At 37.8% G+C, this 24,805-nt stretch overlaps 1 protein-coding gene across 2 annotated transcripts in view; it reads left to right on the forward strand.

The window, feature by feature from the left end:
- Positions 1 to 24,805, forward strand: part of LOC127637756 (FYVE, RhoGEF and PH domain-containing protein 6-like) — a 45,527-nt gene that overhangs the window by 16,371 nt on the left and 4,351 nt on the right. For both annotated transcript variants that reach the window (XM_052119007.1, XM_052119008.1), the window contains exons 3-20: positions 2,486 to 2,594; positions 6,056 to 6,123; positions 6,295 to 6,325; positions 8,672 to 8,823; positions 10,499 to 10,655; positions 10,849 to 10,936; positions 11,083 to 11,133; positions 11,272 to 11,330; positions 11,403 to 11,474; positions 11,572 to 11,640; positions 11,899 to 11,982; positions 12,106 to 12,185; positions 12,412 to 12,511; positions 14,280 to 14,423; positions 14,504 to 14,606; positions 15,254 to 15,348; positions 15,469 to 15,597; positions 19,768 to 19,916. In XM_052119007.1, coding sequence (XP_051974967.1) covers positions 2,486 to 2,594; positions 6,056 to 6,123; positions 6,295 to 6,325; positions 8,672 to 8,823; positions 10,499 to 10,655; positions 10,849 to 10,936; positions 11,083 to 11,133; positions 11,272 to 11,330; positions 11,403 to 11,474; positions 11,572 to 11,640; positions 11,899 to 11,982; positions 12,106 to 12,185; positions 12,412 to 12,511; positions 14,280 to 14,423; positions 14,504 to 14,606; positions 15,254 to 15,348; positions 15,469 to 15,597; positions 19,768 to 19,916 — 1,740 coding nt within the window. The remainder of the gene's footprint in view (positions 1 to 2,485; positions 2,595 to 6,055; positions 6,124 to 6,294; positions 6,326 to 8,671; positions 8,824 to 10,498; positions 10,656 to 10,848; positions 10,937 to 11,082; positions 11,134 to 11,271; positions 11,331 to 11,402; positions 11,475 to 11,571; positions 11,641 to 11,898; positions 11,983 to 12,105; positions 12,186 to 12,411; positions 12,512 to 14,279; positions 14,424 to 14,503; positions 14,607 to 15,253; positions 15,349 to 15,468; positions 15,598 to 19,767; positions 19,917 to 24,805) is intronic.

Raw genomic sequence — 24,805 nt, forward strand, 5'->3', positions numbered from 1 at the left:
CACTCAACAACTTTGGTCGACCATGGTGAGGCCTGTTCTGAGTGGAACCTGTCCTGTTAAACCGCTGTATGGTCTTGGCCACCGTGCTGCAGCTCAGTGTCAGGGTCTTGGGCATCTTCTTATAGCCTAGGCCATCTTTATGTAGAGCAACAATTCTTTTTTCAGATCCTCAGAGAGTTCTTTGCCATGAGGTGCCATGTTGAACTTCCAGTCACCAGTGTGAGAGTGATAACACCAAATTGTGCTCCCCATTCACACCTGAGACACATGACACCGGGGAGGGAAAATGGCTAATTGGGCCCAATTTGGACATTTTCACCTAGGGGTGTACTCACTTTTGTTGCCAGCGGTTTAGACATTAATGGCTGTGTGTTGAGTTATTTTGAGGGGACAGCAAATTTACACTGTTATACAAGCTGTACACTCACTACTTTACATTGTAGCAAAGTGTCATTTCTTCAGTGTTGTCACATGAAAAGATATAATCAAATATTTACACAAATGTGAGGAGTGTACTCAATTTTGTGAGATACTGTAGACCAGTGGTTCTCAACCGGTGGGCCGCGAGTAGGCTACGATGGAAGGGAAAAAAAACTGAAAAAAAAAAAATTTTGGGGCACATTTTTTTATCACTAAACTACTGTCTTAAAAAGTTATAGTTTTGTATATACATAACTCCTGCATAAAAATAAAAATGTGTTTGGACTGATTTAAAAAAAAAAAGTTTTGAACAAATTTCATTAGTTTGTCGATTGTGAGCGCAAATGCAGGTGATAAGCGGTTTCATTAAGTGAGTCATTGAGTCGTTCATTCAAACGATTCGTTCAAATGGCCGATTCATCAAGAATGAGACAGATGTTTGTGAATGGGTCATTGAATCTTTGACTCAACCGATTCGTTCACAACACTGAATCATTCAAAACACGATTGAGTATTGCTGTGAGATGCGCTATGGCTATGGTGTGATCTTTGTTTGGATTCATCGGATCTATTTTCGCTGCTAAAATAGACCAAAACAGTCATTATTTCATCTAAAATGTAAGTGACTTAATATTATTAACTTGTTTGTTGAACTGTCATATGAAATCAGTGTCACATTTTCAATCGTGAGGTGATGGTAAATTAAGTGATGGTCAATTGTCAGCTGTCTTGGTCGTGTGATGTATGTTGCTGAACTGTATTCAAATATTATAAATATAAAAACACCACATTTTGAAATTTAACTGCAGTATGTCAATTTAGTTTATTTGTGTGTGCTACGCTCATAGACTAGAAAACGGCGCTCATTTGTTTGATTTCAACCTGTCTTTGCAAGGTCACGAAACTCATATTTTGCTCCTTGCAGACAAAGTGCACGCCTTCACACAAAAACTAGACCTCTGGCATGGCCGCATCAGTCGAGGGAACTGCGCCATGTTCCCCAGCCTTGCAGACTTTTTCACTGATGCAGGCACGCCACACCGATTTCTTCTCCCTATTTCAATCAGCGCCTGAGCACCTGTTAGCAATGAGAAAACAATTTACGACGTACTTTAAAGAGGATTATCCCTCTTTTGCGTGGGTTCGAGATCCGCTTGTGTGCACAGCAAACGAGCTATCAATTGATATGCAGGAACAGCTTATTGAGCTGAAGAGTGACAGTAGACTGAAGGAACTCTTTAGCTCCTGCCCTCTTTCGTCATTCTGGGCAGCATTGATGCAGGAATACCCTGAACTCTGTGACGTCGCCTTGAAGATTCTCCTTCCTTTCGTCGACATATTTGTGTGAGGCAGGATTCTCAAAAATGACTGCACTCAAAACGAAATACCATGAATCGTGCACAAATCGAGGATGATTTGAGGCTATGTTTATCAAACATTGAGCCAAGAATTGAGGATCTTTGCAAGGCAAAGCAGGCTCAGGTCTCACATTAACATCACCTACCAGCAAGCTTCTGTAAAAATGCAGATAATGCCTACTATTAGGCCTAGTAATAATAACAATAATAAAGCATAAATTAATATCAGAGGTCTGGTGCCAATTCCCAATTATAGCAATAGCCTAGTAATGATAATAGGCCTACTGATGATGATGATAATAATAATAATAATAATAATAATAATAATAATAATAACAACAACAATAATAGCCTAGTAATGATGATAGGCCTACTACTACTCATAATAATAATAATAATAATAATAATAATAATAATAATGCCTGCAACTCACATTAGAAGTCTGGTGCTACTGCCAATTATTATAATAATAATAATAATAATAACAACAATAAAGCATGGGGCGGGGCGGGGGGCACTAGGGCCCCAACTGCAATGAACCAGCTTTGGGGGGGCCCAGCTTGCAAAAGGTTGAGAACCCCTGCTGTAGACTAATATTATAACTAAAACAAAAAAATTAATTAATGCATATATGTGCAAATATTTGTGCAGGAATGTACAGTATTTTTGATTGCATGAACTAAATGTGACTTCCTGTTTTATGTCAGATGTTCGGGAAGTGGTGATGTGTCAGAAGATGGTTTAAGCTCTAATGAGGAAGATGATAACAGCTGCAACTCCAGCAAGGAAGATATGAGCCAATCAAAAAACAAAGAGGTACTGCATTTTACACAGATTTACAAACCAGCATTGCAACATTCTAGTTGGTGAGCACCTGCTATTTCAGGAATGTTCCGTGTTCAGTTCAAGTTCAGTTTTATCAACAGCATCTGTGATAATGTTGACTTGTAAAAACAAGCAAAAATGTGTTTACACGATGGTACTCTCAATGGAAGTCTAACATTTAAAAATATATCCAAGTAAATGTTAAAATACACACTGTTTTTAAAGTATATACACAATACTTAAAAATAATTATAACTTTGTGTTAAAGGGAAAGCAGTAGTTCATCCAAAAATGAAAATTCTCTCATTTACTCACCCTCATGCCATCCCAGATGTTTATGACTTTCTTCTTTTGAACAAAAATTTAGATATTTGAAACTCCAAAAAGCATATAAAGGCAGCATAAATGTAATCCATATGACTCCAGTGGTTAAATCCATGTCTTCGGAAGTGATATGATAGGTGTATTTAATTTTTCAACTATAAGTTCTCCTTCCTGCCCAGTAGGTGGCGATATGGACGAATAATGCAAATCACCAGAAACAAAAGAAGAAGCAAGTAAAAGTGGGAACTGATCGTAAAAAAGGACTTAAACAGTGAGCGAGTTTATATGAATGTTCTTACACTGGTTATGCTTAATAAGTCGACATCATGTAAACGCAATAGACGGTGTTCCTTTATCGGCGTACGGTCATGAATGGCATAAGAATAAACTGGTCGTTAGAGGTAGATTTTTGCCAATTACGCCGATTTCACAGAATTTTTTACGTGGCGCATGCCTCTTCATGGTTTGAGGTCAAAAGCAGAGAATTACGTGATTATTTCAAATCTCATGTAAACACAGTTTTCTTGCTTTCTCCGATTTTTAAAAAATAAGGTTTTAAAAATGTAATGTACTCAGCGTATTGCCGTGCATGTAACTCGTGCACATGCTCATTGATCTGTTTCTCACAAACACCTATCATGTCACTTCTTAAGATATGGATTTAACCACTGGAGTCAAATAAATTACTTTTATGTTGCCTTTATATGTTTTTAGACCTTCAAAAATGTGATACCAATTCAATTGCTTTGTGAGTACCTACAGAGATGAGATATTCTCCAAAAAACCTTTGATTGCGTTCGGCAGAAGTACATTTTTCTTTTTTGGTGAACCATCCCTTTAACATGAGACTAGGGTGTAGGAATCACATACTAACCTTGCAACCAGCAGAAGAGTCAACTTAAATGACGTAAAATAACTGAATCATAACGTAAAACAAACATAAACACACAGCATGGCCGTGTGTGTCTCTCTTGAACCGGTGTCTCCGACTCCCCTTTATCTCTCTCTCCTGCTGATTAGTTGACTCTGCTCCGGCCACACCCTCCTCCTCGTCACACTATGCAAAGTCAATACAAAACTGTACCTTAGCCAGAAAGGAACAGTTTTGGTTGTTTTTATAAACTGAGGGATGAGTTGAAATTATTTCTGTAGTTACAGATGCTGTCCATAGAGTTGAACCTTTATTGAACCTGGAAAATTCCTTTTAATAGAAGTTGTCAACTGAAAAACTCGTCTTGGAAATTTATAGACAACATGAAATGAAAATGTACCATATTTATTTTCTCAATAAATGTCCCTGGTCTTATTGTGTGCGCACAGTTCAGTTCTGACTACACATTTAAATATCACCTGATAGTTCATTTATTTATTTAGGGTGACATTCCCTTACAATAATTACCCATGGTTTTGCTACAGTAACTTTGGTTTAAATGGATATTTCACCACAAACTTTTTATTCTCTCTTCATTAACTCTCATGCCATTCCAGATGTGAATGATGTTCCTTCTTCTGCAGAACATAAATGAAGATTTTTAGAAGAATATTTCAGCTCTGTAGGTCCATATAATGCAAGTGAATGGTGACCAGAATTTGAATGTCCAAAAACCATATAAATGCAGCATATCCATATTACTCCATTGTTAAATCCATATATTTATGGATTTATGATTTGATTGGTGTGGGTGATAAACGGATCAATATTTAAGTCGTTCTGTACTATAAATTCTCCTCCCTGTCCAGTAGGTGGTGGTAAATGACTGTGAATCGTCAAAAACAAAAGAAGTATGTGAAACTGAAATGGAGATTTTAGTAAAATAACTAAAAGTTTTAAATATTGATTTGTTCTCGCCCACACTTATCATATCGCTTCTGAAGATATGGATCAAACCACTGGAGTCTTATGGGTTACTTTTATGCTGCCTTTATGACCTTTTTTTGGTTCTGGTCACCATTCACTTGCATTGTGAGGACCAATAGAGCTGAAATATTCTTCTAAAAATCTTTGTGCTCTGCACAAGACAAAAAGTCAAACACATCTGGGATGGCATGTGGGTGAGTAAATGATGAGATAATTTTAATTTTTTGCAAACTATCACTTTAACCAATAATATCACTTTTAACTTGTTCCACTAAGTCCAGCCCTACATTACGTCCTACTGAATGTTCTGCCATGCAAGTTAAATGCATTGTGAATGCTATTTCTTGTCTTAAATGTTCTACACTTCCATTTCTAACCTTAATTCGAAGACAAAAAAAAAAGTGTGATTCCAGGGGCCTGGGTAGCTCAGCGAGTATTGACACTGGCTACAATCCCTGGAGTCGTGCGTTCAAATCCAGGGCGTGCTGAGTGACTCCAGCCAGGTCTCCTAAAGCAACCAAATTGGCCCGATTGCTAGGGAGGGTAGAGTCACATGGGGTAATCTCCTTGTGGTCGCGATTAGTGGTTCTCGCTCTCAATGGGGCGTGTGGTGAATTGTGCGTTGATCGCGGAGAGTAGCATGAGCCTCCACATGCTCTGAGTCTCTGCGGTGTCATGCACAGTGAGTCACGTTATAGGATGCACAAGATTGGTGGTCTCAGAAGCGGAGGCAACTGAGACTTGTCCTCCGCCACCCGGATTGAGGTGAGTAACCATGCCACCAGAGGACCTACTAAGTAGTAGGAATTGGGCATTCCAAATTGGGAGAAAAGGGAATAAAACATAAAAAATAAAAAAAAGGTACAATTCCAAACACTAAATTATATAATGTATCAATCTCGAGCAGGCGCGTCCAGCAGACGGTCTGTCTGGAGATAATCCTTAAAGACTTCCAAACATGCCCGATCTAAGAAACAGGGGGTCCTTTCAATCAAACTCTGTCCTTGTGTTGAGACAGACCCCTGATCCAAATAAAGATTGCAGCCTCTCGCTGTCCCAAAACAATTTCTCCAAGCAGCCCACACACACACACACACACACACACACACACACAGATGGGAGGTACAGGGCGTTTGTTTTGATATGAGGCTATATTGTCAGTAATCATGGTTGGATGCAGCAGCTGTGTAAGTTAATGCCATTCTAAAGAATATTATAGATTGTAATATAGTTTAATATCATAACAGCGTTTTAATGTGTGTTTCTGTAGGAGGTAGAGAAGGCGAAGAGAAACAAGGTGGTCCACATCGCCATGGAGATCATGAGCTCAGAGAAAGTGTAAGTATTGTGATATCAGTGTTCATTTAATAGTGCTTTATATGATGAAGATCTGTTCATTTGTGCTGTGTATATTGATGTGTGTGCATATTTTAGTAGCGACCACATGCACAGATTGTTTATTTGTGTGTGGCCGAGTTTGTTTTGATTGTGTCTGTGTGTCTTCTGCAGATTTGTGGATGTTCTGAAGTTGCTTCACATTGTAAGTCGTCACTGTTTTCACTGGCTTCAGATTTGTATCAGAGAAAAAAATAGTTTTTACAGTAGAATTGTATTAGTTTGTGTGTAATTGCAGAACATTACATACAATATTTGATTCTCATGGCTACAGCAGAGTTGTAGAGGGATCACACAAATATGCACACACATACAAAGACATCTGTCTGATTAGGCTTATTTCGGGACACACATACTCAGACATCTGTCTAATTATTTCTGAGTAGCTTTAATGAGCAAACTTTAATGTGTAGCTGTGTGTTGAATGCAAAACTTCATGAGTGAATATCACTACATATCACTTTGTGGTGTCCTGCCATGGACAACATGCCTGTTAAATGTTTTCCATATAGAAGACTCATGAACAGATATGTTAACCAGTTCCAATGATTGCGTAAGTCCTTAGCTGTCACTCAATGGTTCTTTTTTACCTAATTATGCATTCTGCGTTGTAGCCTTTGTTTGAACTAGGTGGATAGCCACTTCTAGGGAGAGTAGCCACAGTACTAAATCGTCTCCATTAATAAACAGTTTGTCTAACTGTGGGCAGATGAATATCTAAGGTCTTCGAGATAACTTTGTTACCCTTTCCAGCTTTATGCAAAGCAACAATTTGTGATTGTAGGTCTTCTGAGATCTCTTTTTTTTGCGAGGCATGGTCCACGTCAGCAGATGTTTCTTATGAATAGCAAACTCAAAATGTTTGAGTGCTTTTTATAAATCAAAGTAGCTCTAACCCACACCTCCAAGCTCATTTCATTATTTGGATTACAGGTTTGCCAACTACTGACTCAAATTACCTTTTGTTGACATCATTAGCCTAGGGGTTCACATGTTTTCCAACATGCACTGTGAATGTTTGAATGATGTGTTCAATATGTACAAGAACGATACAATAATTTGTGTTAAAACAGATTGTGTGTGTTCATTATGTAACTTAGATGAAGATCAAACCAGGTTTTAAGAGAAATATATATATAATGCAGAAATTTCCAAAGGTTTCACATACTTTTTCTTGCAACTGTGTGTGTGTGTGTGTGTGTATATATATATATATATATATATATATATATATATATATATATATATATAGTGTGTGTGTGTGTGTGTATAGGCCAAAAGTTTGGAATAATGTACAGATTTTGCTCTTATGGAAAGAAATTGTCACTTTTATACACCAAAGTGGCATTCAACTGATCAAAATGTATAGTCAGGACATTAATAATGTGAAAAATTACTATTACAATTTGATAAAGATTTTTCAGAACTTCTTAAACTACTTCAAAGAGTTCTCATCAAAAAACCTTCACATGCAGCAATGACAGCTTTGCAGATCCTTGACATTCTAGCTGTCAGTTTGTCCAGATACTCAGGTGACATTTCACCCCACACTTCCTGTAGCACTTGCTATAGATGTGACTTTTGGGCACTTCTCACGCACCTTACAGTCTAGCTGATCTGGGGTCTGTCTAGATTTGATCAAAAATTACTTTTTTCAAATAGTGATGGTGCAGTTTTTTACATCAGTAATGTCCTGACTGTATTAATTGGTGAATTAATGTACCAATTTCCTTCCGAAACAGCAAAATCTGTACATCGTTCCAAACTTTTGGCTGCCTGTGTGTGTATGTATATATATAATATATAATATAATATAATATAATTTTTTATATTATAATTGCATATAATTGCAAATGTTTTAAATCAATAGTCTGCAACTGTCTGCATTCAGTCTAGTTGTTCTAGACACACGGATAGTCTGCGTTGTCAGTGTATTGATTGACTTCCATTGATTGCGCTAAAAGAGTGTGTTGAACACGTCCGTACAGGCTTTCAGTCAAAAGAGTATACTTTGAAAGTCTAAGCACTTGGTTATGCACTTGGTCATGCGGAAAAATTATGTATAACCTAGCCTTAAGTGCATTTCCTCCTGAATTCTCTTTACCGTAATTAATTTGTATATATACAATGTATATAATGTGAAATATTTTTGTTGAGTATTGAGTATGTGGCTTTGAGGATAGTTGAATTATGTCCATCAACTTTTTCATTTTAAATGGAATGTTCAAATATTCCCTGTAGTTTTTCAATTATTATATGGTAATAAGAATTGCATGTTTAACAGTTATAAAAAAATCTGAAAATGTTTAAAATACTTTTATATGATATGTAGCAGGACACACCTATTACTGTTTGAAATTTAATGTCAGCTACCAATGTGCAGCTTTGTGGATTTTAGCATGTGTTTTTGGTTATTACTCATTTTGTCTAGCCTGTTTTGTTGCTGTACATTGGAATTTGGCACTACATAACATCTCTGTTTCTGTGTCAGGATTTCCGGGATGCGGTTGCCAAAGCATCTCGTGCGAGCGGGAAGACATTAGTGGAGGACAAAGTATTGAATCAGATCTTGTACTACCTGCCTCAACTTTACGAACTGAATAAAGATCTGCTGAAAGAACTTGAGGAGAGAGTTGCCCACTGGTACTTAAACAAACACACACACACACACACACACACACACACACACACACACACACACACACACACACAAGCTCACTTAGTTCTTGTAGAGTCAACATGAAATCTATAATGACCCCATTTACTTTCTTAGAAAATGCCCCTGTTGTTAATCAGTGCATTTCATTCAAAAGAAAAGGTTTGTTTTCATAATCTTCATCAAAATGTAATCACTTTCTCTGCCTTTGAAATTACTTTTCTGTAGTCTAGGCCATGTTGGGTGGGAAAAATGTATTAATAATCAGTAATATAGCCTGATATCCACAATCCAAGCTGGAGTAGCACTTATGTTTAGTGGGTAGCAGCAGATAGAATTCAATTATGAGTTTATTATGGAGCCCCTTAGAGGACAGAGAGGGAATTTATTTTCTGAAACAGTTTTGCATTCTATTGCAATGGATTTGTGATATTGTATTAAATCCATGGTCACTTTTGTGGTTACGTTTTAATATAAATACCAAAGTTGAACTATAGTTACTATAGTAAAACCATGGTCAATTTTCATAAGAATGGATAAATTATTGTGAGGGAACACCAAACTTATTGTGAGGGAAAGCAAACGATTGTGTGGGAATGATTGTGTGGAGGTGCGAAATTAATTCCACCACAGAGGAACAGAGAAACTAAACGATTGTGAAATTGAATTTGTTCCTCTATGTAATGGGACCACCAGGCACCGCTCGTTCATTGACTGCAGAGAGCGAATTGGAACATAGACCTGGAGGAGTGAATTGAAGAGGGTGACTTTCCACAGGCTGTCCTGAAAGCCAGAGTCAAAGCCTTGGATTTGATGTGGACAGCTACTGGTAACCAGTGGAGTGAAATCAAGACTGGGGTGACGTAAGCCCTCTTTGGCTGATTAAAGACCAGACGTGCTGCTGACTAATGCAAACTACTGTGAGGGAACACAAACTATTGAGCGGTAGCACAAAATTTATTGCGAGGGAACGCAAACTATTCAAGAAATCGCAAAACTGATTGCGAGGGAATGCAAACAATTCAAGGAGCTGAAAACATATTTGAGGGAATGCAAACTACTGCGAGGGAATGCTAATGATTCGAAGGAGATCAAATCTTGTTGTGATAAAACAAACTATTCGAGGGAGCACAAAACGTACTGTGAGGGAATGCAAACTACGTATTGCGAGGAAGCGCAAATCTTGTTGCGAAGGAGCATAAATTATTTCGATGGAATGCAAATTATTTAGTGGGACCACAAAACTAATTGTGAGATAATGCAAACTATTGCGAGGCAATGCAAACCAATTGAGGGAGCTCAAAATGTATTGCAAGTAAATGAAAACAATTGCAGAGGAGTGCAAAAATTGTTGCAAGGGAACGCATACTATGGCGAGGGAACGCAACTATTTGAGTGATATCAAACAATTGTGAGAAATCGCAAAAACGTTTTACGAGCAAATGCAAACTGTAGCAAGGAATACAAAACTTATGTGAGTGAACGCTAACCTATTTAAAAAAATACATTCCCTTCCTGTCCTCTAAGGGGCAAAGTAGTTTATAGATACTGTCTGTAAAGAATATTTAAGAGGCAAAACTTGTATAGCTATTAAAACACAAATATCATAAACCACATAATGCTCAATACAGGATTTTTTTGGCATGTCTGTGACTCTTGCAGGTCTGATCACCAGAGGTTGGCTGATATCTTTGTTCAGAAGGGTCCATACTTGAAGATGTACTCAACCTATATACGAGAGTTTGACCATAATATAGCCCTGCTGGATGAACAGTGCCGCAAAAATCCTCCGTTTGCCAACGTTGTACGTCAGTTTGAGGTATGTTGTTTGTGGTATGTGAAATTGTTCTAGTAATTGGTGCAGAAATCTAACTTTTGGATAATGAGACAGAAATATGCAACAGTGTGAAAGCTGAATATAAAAACAGCAAAATATTTATGCATAAAATCCTTATGATATTGTTTTGATGGGTCTGTTTAGTTGATCTTTCATTTTCACTCTCTTTTCATAGACGAGTCCTCGCTGTGCTAGTCTGGCATTAAAGCATTATCTTTTGAAACCAGTACAGAGGATCCCTCAATACCAACTCCTGCTTACAGGTACATTCTGTACATCTTTATATAATCACATGCTACACTCAGCAGTGGATCAGGAGGGAATTTCATAAGCATGAAGAACAAAATTACAAAGATTTCTTTGACCGCTTCTGACTCTTCTAATTCAATTATTTTTATGCCACTTTCAGATTATTTGAAGAACCTTCCTGAGGATTCATCTGACTACAAAGACACACAAAGTAAGAGCTCACAGATTTCCCTATAAGTAATACATGCACACACTAGAGAGTTATTCTTATATATCAGCTTGATTTGACGCTTATACATACCTTTAAAATACTTTGTTGAACTTTTCTGGTTTGGTTTGGTTTACACAGCTGCTCTTGGTGTGGTGAAGGAAGTTGCAAACCATGCAAATGACATCATGAAACAAGGGGTATGACAAACAACTCCTCATTACCATATCATGAATATGAATTACTTCTAACACGTATATCATTGTATTCAGGATAACTTTCAGAAACTGATGCAGGTTCAGTACAGTCTCAACGGTCATCATGAAATCGTGCAGCCTGGCAGGGTAAGAAAGACTGCATTACCCATGATGCAGCCATGTATTACGTCTGCATTCTGTGTTGCTAAACTAACATACTGGGTTTCTGTGTGTCCATATGCAGGTTTTCCTAAAAGAGGGCACTCTGATGAAACTCTCCAGGAAAGTTATGCAGCCCAGAATGTTCTTCCTGGTGAGAAAAATAACGGTATACTTTTGTGAGAGGCCACGTTGAAAACTATTATAAAATTTAAGCTTTTTTTCATACATTATGCTTAGTATGAAGACTTAGTATGTCCATATAGTGATTTTGGGTGATTTTGTTGTTGAAATGACCATATTAGCAGGTCATAAGCTAGTGCTTCTTATGACTCCTCCATATGACATACGGGAGGTGTAATGCTTTTTTGTAATTGGGACAGTCAGGGAATGTCAACTTTCTCTCACACAGTTTAATGATATTCTGCTGTATACAACACCAGTGCAGTCCGGCCAGTATAAAGTCAACAGCATGCTCTCTTTGGCTGGCATGAAGGTCAGATGTCCACTCTCATATACACACACACACACACACACACACACACACACACACACACACGCACACGAAAAATGCATAACAGGAGATTTAACCTGTATTTGTGTCTCACGTCTTTTATAGGTGAGCAAGCCCAGTCAAGAGGCCTATCAGAATGAGTTAAACATTGAGAGTGTGGAACGCTCCTTCATACTGTCTGCCAAGTAAGAAATACACATACACTAGGGTTGTAGCCCTTATACGCATACTCGCACACATGTAACCCAAATGTTTGGAAAAAAATATTATGAAGTTTTGGATCCAAAAAGTCATTTCAGTAGTGGAGTCAATAATCATACTTGATAACAGATTTTTCATCACTTATGCCAAAATAATTAAATATTTGGTACTGTTTTAATTGAAATGACTGGTTCTAAACATTGTTTGCAGTTCAGCCACAGAGAGAGATGAATGGTTGGAAGCCATCGCTAATGCAATAGACGACTACACCAGAAAGAAGATTTCATTCTTCTCCAGCAAATGCCAAGAGGCGAGTGTGTGTGGGCGTCCTTGAGTGTGTGTTGATTTTACATGTTTGTATCTGTGTTATATCTAATGTACACTCACCTAAAGGATTATTAGGAACACCTGTTCAATTTCTCGTTAATGCAATTATCTAATCAACCAATCACATGGCAGTTGCTTCAATGCATTTAGGGGTGTGGTCCTGGTCAAGACAATCTCCTGAACTCCAAACTGAATGTCAGAATGGGAAAGAAAGGTGATTTAAGCAATTTAGAGCGTTGCATGGTTGTTGGTGCCAGACGGGCCGGTCTGAGTATTTCACAATCTGCTCAGTTACTGGGATTTTCACGCACAACCATTTCTAGGGTTTACAAAGAATGGTGTGAAAAGGGAAAAACATCCAGTATGCGGCAGTCCTGTGGGCGAAAATGCCTTGTTAGAGGAGAATGGGCCGACTGATTCAAGCTGATAGAAGAGCAACTTTGCCTGAAATAACCACTCGTTACAACCGAGGTATGCAGCAAAGCATTTGTGAAGCCACAACACGCACAACCTTGAGGCGGATGGGCTACAACAGCAGAAGACCCCACCGGGTACCACTCATCTCCACTACAAATAGGAAAAAGAGGCTACAATTTGCAAGAGCTCACCAAAATTGGACAGTTGAAGACTGGAAAAATGTTGCCTGGTCTGATGAGTCTCGATTTCTGTTGAGACATTCAGATGGTAGAGTCAGAATTTGGCGTAAACAGAATGAGAACATGGATCCATCATGCCTTGTTACCACTGTGCAGGCTGGTGGTGGTGGTGTAATGGTGTGGGGGATGTTTTCTTGGCACACTTTAGGCCCCTTAGTGCCAATTGGGCATCGTTTAAATGCCACGGCCTACCTGAGCATTGTTTCTGACCATGTCCATCCCTTTATGGCCACCATGTACCCATCCTCTGATGGCTACTTCCAGCAGGATAATGCACCATGTCACAAAGCTCGAATTATTTCAAATTGGTTTCTTGAACATGACAATGAGTTCACTGTACTAAAATGGCCCCCACAGTCACCAGATCTCAACCCAATAGAGCATCTTTGGGATGTGGTGGAACGGGAGCTTCGTGCCCTGGATGTGCATCCCACAAATCTCCATCAACTGCAAGATGCTATCCTATCAATATGGGCCAACATTTCTAAAGAATGCTTTCAGCACCTTGTTGAATCAATGCCACGTAGAATTAAGGCAGTTCTGAAGGCGAAAGGGGGTCAAACACAGTATTAGTATGGTGTTCCTAATAATCCTTTAGGTGAGTGTATAGTGCTCTAATCTTTATATCTGTGTGTGTAAATTACCCAGTTGAATGTTCTAAGGCCTGTAGACCAGAACTATTTTTACCTATCCCATGCCAAATTTGGATACATTTCTGAGTAAACAAAATAAAATACAGTGGGGGCCCAAAAGTCTGAGACCACATTTACAGGTTAAATAAAATTAAGACATTTTTAATATTGAAGATGTTGCACTATTTCTTGGTCATTAATTATATAATTTGCAATTGATTGAATTGTATTAAATTCAAAATAGAAGCATTATTGGCACTAGTGGTCTCAGACTTTTGGACCCCACTGTATGTAATTGAAATGCCAAATTATCATCCTAGCCTGCGTAAGAATGTTTTTTATAATTGTTGTATGGTATCTTGAAAGAGTCTGTAGAGGTGCATTGCTTCTATTTAAAATGTGTGCTTGTTTTTTATGCTGAAAATGTATTTTTTGTTTAATGTGTGTTGTTTTCTCTGTGTAGTTGGAGGGAATTTCTGATGATGGTCTTCCGCTGGGCTCTAAAGCTCCGATCTGGATCCCAGATTTGCGGACAACCATGTGTATGATCTGCACGTGTGAATTCACGCTCACCTGGAGACGCCACCACTGCCGGGCTTGCGGAAAGGTCAGAGATCAGAAAATGAGTCCCAGGTTTTGTTATATTGTCAAGTGAATTAATAGATCTGATGACTTTTTTGGCAACAGGTGGTGTGTCAGGCGTGTTCCTCTAATAAATATTACCTGGAATACCTGAAGAATCAGCTGGCACGAGTGTGTGATCACTGCTATATTAAACTACAGCACAAGGGTATGAGATTGTAGCTTTCACTCAACACTTCTTCTCAGCCTTTCTCTTCTTTTACTACCCCATCTCTACGAAGGCATTTAAAAACTGCGTTTTCTAAATGTTCTCCATCCACACTGCCATTTTTAAGCGTTTTTCAAAAGTTGCTCCTCCACGCTAAAACATGCAAAAACACTTAAAACCCCTTACTGCGCATGTGATCACTGTTCCATGTAGAAGACGTGTTTTCAGAAAGCTGTTTGAAAACAATGTTTTATTTTTGCAATTCCATTTGGTGGCGCAGAAATTACATACTTTAGCTTTAAGCGTTCAAATTGTCTCGCAACTTTTGTACACTCATGAACACCCTAGCAACCACTTTGAACATCAAAACAACTGCATAGCAATGCCCTGGCAACCACCCAGAACACCTTAGCAGCTGCATAGCAATATCCTGGTAACTGCTCAGAACACCCTTTTAACCACTTGGCAACAACCCTGCCAATCACCTTGGACACCCTAGCAACTAGTTACATGCTAAAGACCACTCTAAACACCTTAGCAATCACCTAGAACACCTTATCAACTGCATAGCATTGCACTAAAAAAACCTCTCACCCTAACTCAAAAAGTGTAAACATCTAGTTTACTGTTTTGCTTTTATCTTTTAGGTGAGCAATCCAACGTGACTGTTTCCCCTAGTGGGCGGAGTTCAACATTTGCTTTTTCTAGAAAGCATAAGAAGATTCCTTCAGCCCTTAAAGAGGTAACCTGCAGCACACCAATAGCAAACCGGAAAAATTGTTTGTATAATATGTCACTGTAGCGAGAACTGTATACAAAACAATCATATTGTGTTACTATTTAAATGTCATGTTGCTCACAGGTTTCGGCCAACACGGAGAACTCTTCTATGAGTGGATACCTACAAAGATCCAAAGGTCACAAAAAGCCCTGGAAGAGACTGTGGTTTGTGATTAAGAACAAAGTCCTCTACACTTACGCCGCTAGTGAAGTACGTTGTCTATATTTGTGCAATAACTTACAGTCTGTGTTAGAGATGCTACATTTTATTCATAGTTTGACCTAGTTAGCTACAATCAGGCTACCCTTTTGATTATGTAAGTACAATAACTACACTTCATGCTACTAACAAAAATTAGCTAAATATATTTTAAGAAGCTATTACTTTTTAACAATGTTACTATCAAAAAGTGTTGGGGAAGAGCTGAGTATTAAAAGGAGTAAGTTACAGTCAAACCTTTTGAAAAGGTAGTTAGCCACAATACAAAACTATGAAAAAGTAGCTAACAACACTGAAGCCACTTACACTGACCAGCCACAACATTAAAAACACTGATATGTGAAGTGAATAACATTTATTATCTCATTACAATGGCACCTTTCAAGGGGTGGGATATATTAGGCAGCAAGTGAACATCAGTTCTTGAATTTCATGTGATGGAAGCAGGAAAAATAGGCAAGCATAAGAATCTGAGCGACTTTGACAAGGGCCAAATTGTGATGGCTAGACGACTGGGTCAGATCAAACAGCAGGTCTTGTGGGGTGTTCCTGGTATGCAGTGGTTAGTACCTACCAAAAGTGGTCCAAAGAAGAACAACCGGTCAACCGGCGACAGGGTTATGGGTGCCCAAGGCTCATTGATGTGTGTGGGGAGCGAAGGCTAGCCCATCTGGTCTGATCCAACAGAAGAGCTACTGTAGCACAAATTGCTGAAAAGCGCAATGCTGGCCACGAGAGAAAGGTGTCAGAACATGCAGTGCATCACAGCTTGCTGCGTATGGGGCTGCGTAGCCACACACTGGTTAGAGTGCCCATGCTGACCTCTGTCCTACAATGGGCATGTGAGCGTCAGAACTGGACCATGGAGCAATGGAAGAAGGTGGCCTGGTCTGATGAATCACATTTTCTTTTAGATTATGTGGATGGCCAGGTGCTTGTGCAAGATGTTGACTTTGCCTCAAATTCCCCAGATCTCAATCGGATTGAGCATCTATTGGATGTGCTGGACCAAAAAGTCTGATCCATGGAGGCCCCACCACACAACTTACAGGACTTAAAGGATCTGCTGCTAATGTCTTGGTGCCAGATACCAAAGGACACCTTCTCAGGTCTTGTGGAGACCATGCCTCGACGGGTCAGAGCTGTTTTGGCGGCACGAGGGGGACCTACATGATATTAGGCAGGTGGTTTTAATGCTGTGGCTGATTGGTGTATATATATAAATATTAGGACTGTCTATTTAACGTGTTGATTCAGTTCGATTAATTATATAAAAAATAAAGCGTTTAAAAAGTAGGCCTACGCAAAAAAAATTCTTAACATCTGAGCAATTCATGCTTGAATTTAGTAAGTGGGCATTAAGTGAAGCTCAAGCTGTATTGGTAACGCGCAGCTGCAAAAAGGACAAACCAAACTCATGTGGTGCGAATTAAGTGAATGACGTGACTGGAACATGCGAAATCGCTTCATTCGCATATTTGCGCGAGTTCAAATTTATCAACTCGAGCGAGAAATTTGCATGACACATTGTTTGCAAAAGCCTATCAGCATTGAGATTGTCCGGATTTCTCTGACGTACTGACGTAATAGCAGACGAAATCTGGAAAAATGGATGAAAAATAGCTAAAGCATTGAAAATACCCATTTCCACCATCAGGGCATTAATTAAGAAGTTCCAATCAACTTGAGATTTTAAGAATCGGCCTGGAAGAGGACGCATGTCTATATTGTCTCCACGCATGGTGAGGAGGGTGGTTTGAGTGGTCAAAAATGCTCCAAGGATCACAGCTGGACAATTGCAGAAATTTGTTGTGTCTTGGTGTCAGTCTCCAAAACTAAAATCAGACTACATCACCACAAGTTGTTTGGGAGGATTACAAGAAAATAGCCTCTGCTCTCATCCAACAACAGATTCAAGCATCTTCAGTTGGCCAGACACTACTGGAACGTCAAATGGGACTGGGTTCTACGGAAGAATGAAACAAAAACAGCGCTTTTTGGCAGCAAAAACCAGAGATGGGTTTGGTGCACACAGAGAGCTAACCTTATGGAAAAGTACCCCATGTCCACAGTTAAATATGGTGGTGGATTTTATTTGTGGGGATGTTTGTATGCCAGAGGTCCTTTACATCTTATTCTGATACATGGCATCATGGACTCGATCAAATACCAACTGATAAAAAATCAAAACATGATTTCCTCTGCCAAATAACTTAAAATGGGTCATGGTTGGATCTTCCAGTAGGTCAGTGATCCAAAAAGCTTTTTGCTCATATTTACCAAGGGTGATTTGTTTCAAAACCCTGCGTGTTTTAACTGTGCAGTTACACATGGAATTAAATGTGGCATGCTCCAAGAATCTGTATAACACAAGCAATTATAAACAATCCCATCAAACAAAATCTTTAGTTTGATCCATTATTATATATATTTTTTAACTGTTAATGATAGAACAGCAATAAATATGAAAACATTTTGTGGAGAAACCACCACGTTTTTGGTATAGAAAGGGACATTGAATGCAAATATGCATAAAATATTTTCATTGCAACGAGAAATCGTGGTGAAAATTCATGTTAGGTGTGAAAAGGCCTTTAATTGTCTGCACTGTAAGCGTGTGATGTGATAAAACTAGAATGTTCCCATTTAATTAACGAAACTACATGACACTGTAGGTGAGTGACATCAAAAACAGAGATAGACAGTAGTCGTTAACCTCTTCAACTCTCCAGAGCCGCCAGCTGGTCCAAAAGGGGGCGCTGTGTTGCGAAAAGCTTACACTTAAAATGTTTATGGCCCTGGATAATCTGGCATATGTGGTGTTGTTTCTTAGCTTGGAACACTTCTGCATTTATGTAACATAAAATAACAAAATAAGGTCTGAAAACATCTGCGTCGCAAATAAGCGGTAATGTGGTAGAAATATTCATATAAATATAAAAGTCTTTCAAATAACACTTACATATACAAATCATATATCAAACGGAAGCTCTCATTCTCAGAAATGCAATGCGTATACAGCTTATTTTGTTGCCCTAATACCACAGTTCAATAGATTTTCAAAAGAATCACAATGGGAAATATGATTTTCGTAGGACATCAAATACAAATGTTTATTTTACGCACTGGTGTTGTAAGCCCTAAATAGTCGAAAAACTTTATAATTGCTCTAACCTTAGGCAGTTTTCTACAAAATTAGACATGTTTTACTTGTCTGTGAGCTTTGTTGTGTGAATAATCCAGTTATATCTTAGATGTCTAGAACAAAATATGCGGTCCAGCAGGAAAACCATGCTAAACAAATCATCGTAAATATATGTTATCGACTATTGATGATAAAATGTTATATATCATGACATAAGGGAGGATCTCAGCTCTCTAATGACACCTAATGATATCTCAGTTTGAGCTTCTAGTCCACTCAGAGATATTCTATAAAACATTGGGGGTGGTGCATGAATTGAAAATTATAATGAATGTCTATGGACGAGCACATCTAAAATGCATTTGAGTGCCACCTACATTTCAGATTGGCATTTTGTGATGGAAGGTCATAGAGGAAAAAAAAGAATTCTTGTACTTGCTGTCATCTAGTCTAATAAAATAAGACTTTTTGGCGGGAGATAGCGTTTTATAAAAAAAAAAAAACAATTTATTCATCACAAGATTGTAAACATATACAATGTTATTTATGAGTCTTTTTACGAGGTTTTCTGAAAAAGGAGACCAATTTTTTGCAATTAGTCCACAGTTTTTGTAAATCGTGAGCTTTAAAATTTGAGTGAATAATTGCAGGCGGCGGCCCAAAAATGAAGAGGTTTATTAAACTAGGATTTAACATTTATTTCAATAAAAAAACTGAACTGAAATATTAAGCAAAACATTCTGGGATCACCTTTGAGTCATTTTGTTGAGCTACACAGATACTTCTTGGAATAAAGTAAATTGTTTAAAAAAAATCAATAAATGGAAATAGCTGAGCTACTGTCAAAGTGCTAAATATAGTTAAGTTTGTTGCGTTACTACACGCTACTATTTAGGGAGTTCCTCCACAACACTGCTTTTAAGCATTTCTTTTATTGATTTTAGTCATGAAAGTAACAAGCGTGTGTGACGTGATGAAATGTCTCATGCGATGATGATTTTGTGTGTTTTTGTCAGGATGTTGCAGCGTTAGAGAGCCAGCCGCTGCTGGGCTTTTTCCTCAGAGAGGAGAAGACGGGGCCAGCTCAAAAACTACAGTTTAAACTCTACCATAAAAACACTCTCTACTACATCTTCAGAGCAGAGGATATCTCCACTGCTCAGAGGTACACAAGCACATTAAGACCAGAAATATACTCAATGCAAAAACACATGCAGACGTGAATCGTTGTCTTGTGCTCTCTTGCGCTACTGTGGTCGTAATAAACCTCAGTAATCAAGATCTTCAGATGTCCATTAAAATGGATTTGATGTTATTATTAAGGTAGCTATTGGTAAACATGTTGAGAGTGTAGCTAGACCTAACTTTAACCAGCTGTCCAAGCAAGAATCTCTTCGTATTGTTGCTCAACCATAACATAACAGTTGACCTAAAAGAGGAAACTGATCATAGAAGAAGACAATAATACCGCTAGGAATTGTCGAAATATTAAATATTCACTATATTTTGATGATGATTTTGCTGCTGGTATAAAATTATTTACAAATATAAGGGATGTGCATGAGTAATCAACTAATCAAGTAATTGCTCTGGACCAGCTAGTCGAATATCTCAAATGAATTCATATTTTCGCATTTGCCAGCGTGAGCTGTCAACTGGGGGTGCTGTGGATACATGTGTTGTAGAGGTGTGTTCTTTACACAAAAAAAAGCAAAGTGTGGCAATACTTTTCATTATTATTGAATTATAATCTATTGGTATTTGGTTCTTGTTGGAGTCATGCAAACCAATGGACAAGGATCTGCTTTTATGCTGGAAAAAATGCGTGAAGCTGATCAGACCTGTATGTGTGTACGGTATGTGCGTTAAGTCTCTGAACACGGAGTCACTTTCACCACTTGTTTTTCTAAATAATAACATGTGAAATGATTAACACGTGATAGCAAAAAAAGTTTATACTAAACTAAAATAGACTAGAAGTTTATACTGTATATGTGCGTTATCCTAATGCTATCATTATTGGTTTCTATGTGAGCTCTGTGTGAGTGAAAATGTTTTTACAGTTTATTTTTATTTTATTTTTTTAATGCATATTGTTACATTTTACCCTCCAAAAGAAAAGCATAGTTTGTTGAAGTTATCTTACTTTGAAACCGTACTTGCTAACATTTAAAATATAAATTTCACGTACGTGTCATACGGGTTAGAGTACTCGACTTCAAAATTACTCGAAAATGCCCATCCCGAGTGAATATCACTGTGATTTTCTTATGTGGCATTTACATTTCCTAAAGACAGCATTAGCTAGTAGTTTCACAATCCATGTCTATGTTTTACATCTGATAAAATGTAATTAGCAAAAATGGCATTTAAGTTGGTAAGTATAATTCATTTTTGTGAATCAGTTAATTCTGTTTCAATTGTTTCATTAATATGTTTTCTTCACTACATATATTTGCATTTCATATTTTCATATATTAAAAATATAAATGTGATATCTAGGGCTGTCACGATTACGAAATTTGGCTGACGATTAATTGTCAAACAAATTATTGCTATTATGATGATTAATTGTCTGTTTTAGGGCTCTCAAAATAACGCAGGTTATGGAGATTTATTGTCTGTTTTAGGACTTTCATGATTATGATAATTGTCATACAAATTGTCATGCTTTTGTCATAGTTGTATGTGTGCTTTATAAACCTTACAAAGTAATTTATTCATATTAACTTTTACATGATTTCTAAGGTTTTAAAAACATTTGAATGACAAAATATTTCTAAATACTATCAAATATCTGTCTCTCAACTTTAGTCTTAGTCCATTTTATATTTACACTGTTGCATAGCCAAACTGAATAGCTCTTATATTATATATATTATATTATATTATTAAGTATGAAATGGTAAAATATTTCTTTCCAAATTCTTCACTTTCACACGTTACTTTAAGGCTTTCCGGTTAAATGATCAAGCCCTTATTTCTCATGAAGAAAGACCTTTGAGCAGGCGCGTCACTAGACCCCTTTTACTGGGGCACATGCCCCAGTATAAATCTGCTGTGCCCCAGTAAAAGCTCAAGTTTGAGTTTTAACAATTTACTTTATTTGTCAGTGTATTAATTTAGATTGATAATCCCAGAAAATAGAAATGGATTTATCTAAATGTAACGCAGTAACCCAACCAATCAACGCTTGTAAAAGCAACGCAGTTTAACCAAAAACACAAATATGATGCATGCTCACAGAAATCCATGTCCGTCCAGTGCACACACACAAGCCCAACTTAGCCTAGTTGTGGCGTAAATGGGCACTAATTCATTCACAATTGACTAAATTTTATGCACCATTAAACTTAGGTAGGACGTAACGCTACGTATGAACTAAATATTTATGAAAGCCTCTGACCAGGAGTAATGGTTGGAATAAAAAGCAGACTCATTTAAAGACATCAATGATCTCATGTTTTAATGAGTCATTAATAGTTAATAGGTAGTCATTAATCATTTCGACATATATTATGATGTTGGCATTTACACTCGTTTACATTAACAAGAAAGAGAAAAAAAACGTTCTTTTAAGCGGCTCTTCATCAATAAACCGTTCAAACGGTGGAGTTTTCAGTGTACGTCGTCAAGTGTCAACATATACCAAATATAGAAGATATTAAAATGAATAAATGTCTATTTTTCCAGCCTGTTGTATTAGCATTTATTTATCAACCCTTATTTATTTTAGATACAGTTCCTATATTTTTATTTACACAGGGCAAATATACTATTTATTAAATCTACTTTTATTACCATATTTTAATGGAGATATAATTTATTACAGCTGACAGTAACAAGATCAAACTGAAATTCACGGCTTTTTAACACTTCTGTGTATAAATCTGAAGGCTTTTTATTGGATCGATACAGGTAAACTTAATATTATGCGACTACGCATTACTTTATGGAGAGTTTACGACCTACTAGTAGGGATGGGCGATACCACTTATTTTCTTTTTGATCCGATACCAATATTTTCAAGTCCAATATCATCGATACCGATACTTCTGTTAAATCATTTTTTTTTTGCGATTTCTTTGGATAAAACAGGTAATTTAAAATAATATTGTTAGTCATTATTATTATTTTTTGCCTAAACAGAAAATTTGAATTATTAGTTTTGTTTACCCTTACAAAAATGTACCATTTCACTATAGTAATACCATAGTTTAAACATGGTATAACACCTTTAACCTCCCGAGACCCCCGTGTGACTGCTGTGTGCATTTTCCATTTCCCAAGCAAAAAATAAATATATATATATATTTTTTTGCTTGGCAAAATGTTTTTGTTTTCAGTAGTGTTGGTTATTAATTTTTTTTTGAGACGTTACAGACATTACAGCTGATATTCTGTAAAGCTGAATAAATCATTCTTACTCAAAGTAATGTCCAGCATCATCCAATCACTGCCAACCATGTTGAAATAAAATGTTGCATTATAAAATTCTGAATCTATGTACTGATTACATTGTCTCATGTTTGCCAAGCATGTTGAGTGGCCCAAACATCATCTGCAGCCTGAAACAGAATTTTTGGTCGGGATTTGTGATTTTGGGATTGAATGCACTTGGCTGCATAGAAAGCTATAGGATGCTCCCTTGTTCCCTATTTAGTGAATGACTTAACCGCCAATCTGCTGTCTGTCTTCACTGATCTCAGAACAGTTCAAAATGCACCTTATTTTCATCCTATCTCCATATAAAGCCTCTGAAAGAAACATTTTCACCTTTTGGATTAACCTATTTATTCTCAATGTGAAAATGCATGAACAGAGTGTTAATGAATAGAATCAGATTGCACAGTGATTACAAAATTAAACATAACAAAATATACAGTGCATCCGGAAAGTATTCACAGCGCTTCACTTTTTCCACATGTTGTTATGTTACAGCCTTATTCCAAAATGGATTAAATTCATTATTTTCCTCAAAATTCTACAAACAATACCCCATAATGACAACATGAAAGAAGTTTGTTTGAAATCTTTGCAAATTTATTAAAATAAATACAAAAAAAAAACAATCACATGTACATAAGTATTCACAGCCTTTGCTCAGTACTTTGTTGAAGCACCTTTGGCACCATTTACAGCCTCAAGTCTTTTTGAGTATGATGCTACAAGTTTGGCACACCTATTTTTGGGCAGTTTCTCCCATTCTTCTTTGCAGGACCTCTCAAGCTCCATCAGGTTGGATGGGGAGCATCGGTGCACAGCCATTTTCAGATCTCTCCAGATATGTTCAATCAGGTTGAAGTCTGGACTGTGGCTGGGCCAATCAAGGACATTCACAGAGTTGTCCCATAGCCACTCCTTTTTTATCTTGGCTGTGTGCTTGGGGTCGTTGTCCTGTTGGAAGATGAACCTTCACCCCAGTCTGAGGTCCAGAGTGCTCTGGAGCAGGTTTTCATCAAGGATGTCTCTGTGCATTGCTGCATTCATCTTTCCCTCGATCCTGACTAGTCTCTCAGTTTCTACCGCTGAAAAACATCCCCACAGCATGATGCTGCCACCACCATGCTTCACTGTAGGGATGGTATTGGCCAGGTGATGAGCGGTGCCTGGTTTCCTCCAGACATGACACTTGCAATTCATGCCAAAGAGTTCAATATTTGTTTCATCAGACCAGAGAATTTTGTTTCTCATTATCCGAGAGTCCTTCAGGTGCCTTTTGGCAAACTCCTGGTTAGCTGTCATGTGCCTTTTACTGAGGAGTGGCTTCTTTCTGGCCACTCTACCATACAGGCCTGATTGGTACTGGTTGGCAGAGATGGTTGTTCTTCTGGAAGTTTCTCTTCTCTACACAGAGAAATGCTGGATATCTGTCAGAGTGACCATTGGGTTCTTGGTCACCTCCCTGACTAAGGCCCTTCTCCCCGATCGCTCAGTTTGGCTGGGCGGCCAGCTCTAGGAAGAGTCCTGGTGGTTCCAAACTTCTTCAATTTACAGATGATGGAGGCCACTGTGCTCATTGGGACCTTCAATGCTGCAGAAATGTTTCTGCAC

The sequence above is a fragment of the Xyrauchen texanus genome, chromosome 45 (genome assembly GCF_025860055.1).
Source record: "Xyrauchen texanus isolate HMW12.3.18 chromosome 45, RBS_HiC_50CHRs, whole genome shotgun sequence".
In the NCBI taxonomy this organism is placed as follows: domain Eukaryota; kingdom Metazoa; phylum Chordata; class Actinopteri; order Cypriniformes; family Catostomidae; genus Xyrauchen; species Xyrauchen texanus.